The sequence below is a fragment of the Castanea sativa genome, chromosome 7 (assembly GCF_040712315.1).
Source record: "Castanea sativa cultivar Marrone di Chiusa Pesio chromosome 7, ASM4071231v1".
In the NCBI taxonomy this organism is placed as follows: Eukaryota; Viridiplantae; Streptophyta; class Magnoliopsida; order Fagales; family Fagaceae; genus Castanea; species Castanea sativa.
In genome coordinates, this window is record NC_134019.1 from 26,223,873 (window position 1) to 26,231,601 (window position 7,729).

The 7,729-nt window shown below is 35.5% G+C and overlaps 1 protein-coding gene across 1 annotated transcript in view; it reads right to left on the bottom strand.

Moving 5' to 3' along the window:
- Positions 1–7,270, bottom strand: part of LOC142644229 (uncharacterized) — a 13,972-nt gene extending 6,702 nt beyond the window's left edge. The window contains exon 1 of the mRNA XM_075818884.1: positions 6,654–7,270. Within this exon, the coding sequence (XP_075674999.1) occupies positions 6,654–7,270 (617 nt within the window). The remainder of the gene's footprint in view (positions 1–6,653) is intronic.
- Between the last annotated feature and the right edge of the window lie 459 nt (positions 7,271–7,729).

Consider the following 7,729-nt stretch of genomic DNA (forward strand, 5'->3'; position numbering starts at 1 on the left):
CTGATTTTAGAACCTGTGCTCTGATACCAAATGATGCGAACCTCAATCGACACGCTTTGAGACCCAACAAAAATATTGGAATACTTGCCCAAGAAAGCTAAAATTCAGATTTTTGATAGAAACCCTGGCCCAACGTTTATAATTGAAACGCGAACCAAATGTATAAATTGACATTGACCCAGTGATTATAAAGAATCACGAACCAAAGGTATAAAGTTTGAACGCCACAAGGAAGAATCCTTGATAAGTTCACAGTTCTTGAAGAACCAAAAGAGAGCAAAGACTCACCTTTTCTGATTTTTATTCAATAATATTATGAAAAACGTTTACAAACTTCAGAGCCTATTTAAGGGCTCCATAAAACTTGACAGACAAGAAAATATATTCTAAAATAACTCCTAATTGATACCTTACCATATCAGGAATCAAATTTGACCTAAAAAGCATTAATTGCACCTAAAAACAAGGAAAATACCTAAAAAAACGTACTAAATAATAAAACCCTAAATAAAAGTTGATTTGGTGTGAAATTAGCAGATCTAAAATAGGAAAAAATCTGCCTTAACTGATATAGAGCTGGAAAGTCAATCAGCCATTAATTCACGCCATAAATCACTCCCAATTAAGCCAGGTCAGCCCTAAATAGCTTGAATTAAATTTATTACGCTTTCATCTTCCTTTGGGCCAAGCTTGGAATGTCCTGCGTTATAATCAACCCAAATCTCTTGAATCAGCCTATTAAGTGCTTCTTTGATCTTCTTGGATCTTGCTCTTATAATAGGCCCAATCGGAACATGCAATGGATCCTTGAATGCTTGTTGATTCTCATCACCCGATTTGGTTATGTGTACCTAATGAAACGGAAGTTCGAAACTTTAGAAAAGTTCAGAAAGTTTAGGGCAGAAGTTGAAAATTAATTGGGTAGACACACATAAAAACCATTCAATCTGATCGAGGTGGCGAATACCTTCTTGGAAATTACAAAGATTACTTGACTGAAAATGGGATTATATCCCACTTGAATGCACCTAGAACTCCACAACAAAATGGTGTGGCAGAAAGAATGAATAAGACTCTTTTAGATATGGTTAGATCTATGATGAGTTATTCGACTCTACCAATTTCTTTTTGGGGATATGCTTTAAGTACTGCAATGTATCTTCTGAATTTAGTACCTTCAAAGTTTGTTCCTAAAACACCTGTAGAGTTGTGGACTGGGCGTAAGCCTAGTATAAGACATCTCCATATTTGGGGTTGTCCAGCACATGTGTTAAAAGGAAAGTCTCACAAGTTACAGTCTAAAACAGAAGTGGTATTTTTTGTAGAGTGTCCAAAAGGAACTGTTGGAAGTTTATTCTATAGTCATAGGATAATAAAGTGTTTGTTAGCACAAATGTCAAATTCTTGAAAAATGACTATATGAATAATTTTACTCCTAGAATTAGAGTTGTGTTGGCTGAAATGAATGAACTTGTAGTTAAACAACTAATGTATGAAACTAGGGATGATGTGGTTGTATTAGATACACCACAAGATACTACTCATGAGATGTCAAGTACACAGGTGCCTCGTCGTAGTGGGAGAATTGTTCAGCCTCTTGTGAGATTTATAGGTTTGGGAGAAACTTATGAAGCTATCTCAGAAGAAGCTGAATCGGATCCCTATACTTATGAGGTGGCAATAAATGATATGGATGCACATCATTGGGTCCAAGCTATGAAAGCTGAATTGGATTCTATGTATTCTAACCATGTATGGGATCTTGTAAAGGCACCTAACGGCATTAAACCTGTTGGTTGTAAATGAGTTTACAAGAGGAAGAAAGGGATAGATGGAAATGTTGAAACCTTTAAAGCAAGACTAGTGGCTAAAGGATATACACAAAAAGAAGGCATTGACTATGATGAAACTTTTTCGCTTGTAGCCATGCTTAAATCTATCAGAATTCTCTTATCCATTGCTGCTCATTATGATTATGAGATTTGACAAATGGATGTCAAGACTGTATTTCTTAATGGAAATCTTAAAGAAAAAATCTACATGTTGCAACCGGAAGGTTTCACAGCAAAGAACCAAGAGTATATGGTATGCAAGTTGAAAAGGTCCATTTATGGACTTAAGCAAGTATCTAGGTCATGGAACATCAGATTTGATCAGACAATCAAATCATTTGGTTTTGAACAAAATCTTGATGAACCATGTGTGTACAAAAGACATCGAGATAAAGTAGTAATGTTTCTAGTGCTTTATGTTGATGATATTCTACTTATTGGAAATGATGTAGGAGTAATGTCATCGGTTAAAGCTTGCTTGTCAAGCCAATTTGATATAAATGACTTGGGCGAAGCTAACTATATTCTAGGGATCAAGCTTTGGCGAGATCGAAAGAATAGGATGTTAGGTTTGTCACAAGCTGGATATATAGATAAGGTTCTAGAACAGTTTAGCTTGCAAAACTCCAAGAAAGGATTACTTCCTTTTAGACATGGGTTTCCTTTGTCTGATGACCAAAGGCCTAAGACTCAAGAGGAAGAAAATATGATGAGACAAGTTCACTATGCTTCTGCTATGGGAAGTCTCGTGTATGCCATGCTTTGTACTAGACCGGATATTTGTTATTTAGTTGGCATGGTCAGCCGATATCAATCAAATCCAAGTCCTAAACATTGGCAAGCTGTAAAGCATATTCTCAAGTATCTACGAAGAACGAGAGATTATATGCTTGTTTATCGTTGTGAGGATTTGATTCCCATTGGCTATACAGATTCAGATTTACAATCGGATCTAGATTTCAGAAAATCCACGTCGGGTTGTGTATTCACCTTAGGAGGTGAAGCCATAAGTTGGAGAAGTGTTAAGCAATCTTGTATTGCGGACTCCACCATGAAAGCAGAATATGTTGCTGCTTGTGAGGTAGTAAATGAGGTTGTTTAGCTCAAGAAATTCTTTTCTGATCCTGGTGTTATGAGAATTGAGCAAGTTTCTATTACATTGTTATTCGACAATAGTGGAGCAGTTGCACAATCCAAGGATCCAAGGAATCACAAGAAAGGAAAGCACATTGAGAGAAAGTATCACATCATTTGAGACATTGTTGCTCATGGAGATGTGGTTGTAGCAAAGATTGATGGTGCAAAGAATCTAGTGGATCCCTTTACCAAAACCTTGCCCCAAAGGACTTAAGAGTCACATTTGGAGGAGATGTGAGTTAGATTAGTGCACAATAGTCTTTAGGGCAAGTGAGAGATTGGTAGGATTAGTACCCTTAAATCCTATAGTATGATGTTATGTATTTTATTATGTATGACATTATGTATGACTTAATGTTGTGATTAATAAAGTTGTTTTATCATTATCTAAAATAATTGTAACATGAATATTGAGACATTATCATATAGTCCATGAGATGCATAGTATGTGATTTATGTGGAAAGTCACAGAAGATATAAATCACAAGTTTTTTGTAAACCCAGAATTGTAGTTCGTAGTCGGTGATGAAATTGGGCATTTTATCTATGAAGACTATAACATATCAACTAAGATGATTTGTCTTGATCATGGAAATTGAGGTTTCTAGTTGATATGTTGATATGTTTTAAGAGTTAAAACATATTGAATTGAACCGGTGTGAGATTTATTATTCTCCTAATGATTGTCAAATGAATAATAAACTTACGACTTCTATTTACATGAACTCTTAATCCTGAGAGAACAATGGACCTGATCATGAGGTGTAGGTTGCTTTGATATATCAAGAGTGAGGTCTAAAGAAACGATCAAAACCTCAGTATGTTGGGCAATCACATTTAGTGTTGATAGAACATATATTCTTAAGATGGAATTCATAGTCTCTTAACAGAGATACAAAATGTTCTCTTGAGATAAGTTTAATGGGTTTGTTATTCAGAATATTAAGCCTAACTACTTTAGTAAATAGTTACTAGTGTATATATTTATGAAATTAGATTTCATAAATATATGATGAATAACTTAAAGGATTAAACTAGATACTCAAGGATAAGATGTAGTAATTTACAAAGTGGCAGTCTACATTCATAACTTTGTGTTACTACAAATATTTTATGAAGGGGTTGCATGTACAATAAAGTCTTGGGATATAATTTATAAATAAGGCCTAGAGTGCAACTATATTTATATAGTAGTATTAAATATAGTTAATGGTAACTTTGGACTTGTCAAGAGTTGATAGAAAAGCCCAAGGCCCATTGGAGCTAGTGTCTTATTGATCCATTTTGGTCCCACTCCAAGCCACACACTTAAACCCAATTGGAAGGGCCCAAAAGGCTAGCCCAATTAGATAATCAGTTAGATACAAAGGGAGAAACATATAGAATTTTCTGTAAAGAATTGCAAGAACATCATTGTGAAGTGGTGTATATGTAAGTGTTAGACACTTTGACATTCTCCCTTTGAAAACTAATTGAGAGACCACACATCTTGGGCGTTAGTAGAATTGGAGTGAAGATTGAAAACGTTCCAAAGTGCTTCTGATTTTTAGTTTTGAAATTCACCGCTCCAAGGTACACTCTATTGTTCTTAAATTTTGAAAGTTATATAATACATGTTAACATTTATGAATGAAATAGATCCGTTATTTTTCCGCTGCGTACATGCATATTTCCATCAAGGATTTGTACACTGTCTGCCATATTGCTTAGCAAACAAGTTGCGTTAGTGCTTAGTGGTATGAAAATGCAAACAAGGTATGGCAGCACACTAGTCATTTTTTGTTCGAGTAATCGAAGAGTAGCTCAAAAATCATTTGTAGATAGAGCATGGGGAGATGGTAGACTCGGAAAAGGGTAATAATTAGTTCACACACTCTATTATACAAACTCTCACACACTCAAATTGCAAAAAAATCGTGACTTGTTGGAAGCTGTGACTTCAAGTCACAATTTCTATGCAGTTCAAGTTTGTGTGTGAGTTTTGGAAACTATGACTTCAAGTCACAATTTCTGTGTAGTTTGAGTATGTGTGTGAGAGTGTATATGATAAGGTGTGTGTAATAAACACCACCCCTCAGAAAAAGTGTATAATGTAGTAAAAAGAATTGTACACTTTCTCTCAAAGTGGCAAACATTAGCCACATTTTTGCCAACCATGTTCATTTTACATGATACTATTCATGTAAATTAATCAATACGAGCCTAAAATCTTTTGGACTCAAATAGGAAACCCCAAGAGGTAGTATATTGTGTACCCGACATATATGCTGGGAACAAGATATAATTTTTCAACCCCAACCCCATTGTACTTTTTCCTTCGGCCTTTTACCCCCTAAGTGGGTGCAAACTAATTGCAATTCCGTGGTACTTTTGCATAAGTATCCTTTCTGCTTGTGATCACTCTGGCTTCACAGATATGTATATAGGTTGGTCTTTAACCCAGATGGGTACCATTTTTCTAGGCTAGCTAGTTTGATTCTTGCTTCCACGTACAAGGCCATTTGGCTTGTTTGGATCACCATGATTTTGAGTGATATTACTCAGTTTTCATCATTGAGTTTCCCAAACACATGGGTTCCACTGAAAAAATCTTGTTTGGCTTGGTTTTTGGGTGATGTTTCCATCACTCAAAACTCAAAATTTTGAGTGATGGATGATGGAAACTGAAAACAAAATTTTGATGTTTTCAGTTTCTAAAATATGAGTTATGGTGGCAAAAGGTGAGTTATGTGACCAAACAAGAATTTTGGAGTTTTTGAGATAAAATGAGGTTTGGGTTTTGAGTTATGGGTTTTGAGTTTGAGTTATGAGTATTGAGTTTTGAAAACTGAGTCATGACCAAACCAAACGAGCCCGATTTCTATCTTAGGATAGCTGTTCTCGATCCTTGGGACCTACGATATTAAGTGGTGAGCTCCTAGTTAAAGGGGTTGAGGGTGAAGGTAAATGCGGATGTATCATTTTCAGGGAATTTGAGACCGATTGGTAGTAAGGTCTTTGAGGATCATTGATTAGTAGATTTGGGGAGCTTGCTCCCTCGCCCCCAAAACTCCCCTCTTTAATGGGTTTAACTTGTTGCACATAAATTGTTTTACATAGTTTTACACACATTTTAAAAAGTAACTGAAATTGTCACTTAATTTTGGTGGTGTTTGTAAAACAATTTATGTAATAAACACTACTCATCCGTAATATGCTTTGTTAATTATCATACAGTTTAAAATTATTATAGTTTAATCATTTCATAAGTTTAACAAAAATTGATATGAATTATTACTTGATGTTTATCCAATTACTAAAAATAATTATATTAGAATTATAAAATCGAATTTTGATTGTAATAAAATTATAACATAATTTATTTAGATATAACAAACCTGGCCAAAAAATACAGTATAATGAATTTTATTTTTATTGTACAGTTTGGTTGAAGTATGTTGATGCCCACTTTTGACAAAAGGGTCCAATGGCAAAAGAAGCCCAACAGTATGAAAAAGATGGAGAAGGAAAATAGTAAAATAAAGACCATTAGGCAAAAATGGCAAGAATAATGGTCAACAGGTCTACAAATAATAAGTGGCCAGGAAGAAAGCAAATGAGTCGAGGAAGCCCAAGGAATGAAGTAACAAGCCCATGAGAATTGTAAGAGATTGAGAGAAAGTAAAGCCGAAAGGCATCACTAACCACTCATACAAACCATATTTAGTCTTAAAAGCAGTTTTCCATTCATCACCTTCCTTCATCCTAATTTGATGGTAACCACTCTTAAGATCAATTTTTGTAAAGACACAAGAACCATGTAATTCATCCAGCATATCATCTAATCTAGGAATGGGATGACGATATTTTACTGTTATGTTGTTGATGGCTCGGCAATCAACACACATCCTCCATGTTCCATCCTTCTTAGGAACTAATAACACCGGGACCGCACAAGGACTCATGCTTTCACGCACGTATCCCTTCTCCAATAATTCACCTACTTGTCTCTGAAGTTCCTTGGTCTCCTCGGGATTACTCTTATAAGCAGGTCGGTTTGGAATTGATGCACCAGGTATGAAATCAATTTGATGTTCAATCCCTCGAATTGGAGGTAAACTATGAGGTACCTCTTCGGGAAGGACATCTTCAAAGTCTTGCAAAAGAGAAACAACATTGCTCGGCAAAGTTCCGACAAAATCATTAGTACATAAAAGAGCCTCCTTGTACAGGAGTACAACAAGGGGCTGGTGTGAAAATAATGCTCTCTTGATCTCACTTTTTTTTGCAATATAATTGAATTTTTCCTCTCCTGGTCTCATTATGGCCGAAATCATCTCTCTTTCTTTTTCACTTTGATCAACGTTTTTCTTTTTTTTTTTTTAACTCTTTTTTTTTCAATTTCGGCCTTCCTTTCTTTTTCCTTTTTCTTTTCATTTGATCTTTGTAACTTTAATTGGTCCTCCCTGACCTGTTTTGGAGTTAATGGCACAAGAGTAATGGGTTGCCCTTTAAGAGTGAAAGAATACTTATTTATGAATCCATCATGCTTAACCCTCCGATCATACTACCATGGTCTTCCCAACAATAAATGGCATGCATGCATAGGAACCACATCACATAGCACCTCATCCTCATATTTGCCAATGGATAATGCCACCAACACTTATCTTGTCACCTTGATTTCGCCACATTCATTCAGCCACTGAAGCCGGTAAGGTTGAGGATGTTTCAAGGTAGTTAAGGCCAATTTTTCCACCAAATAAGTGCTGGCTACGTTT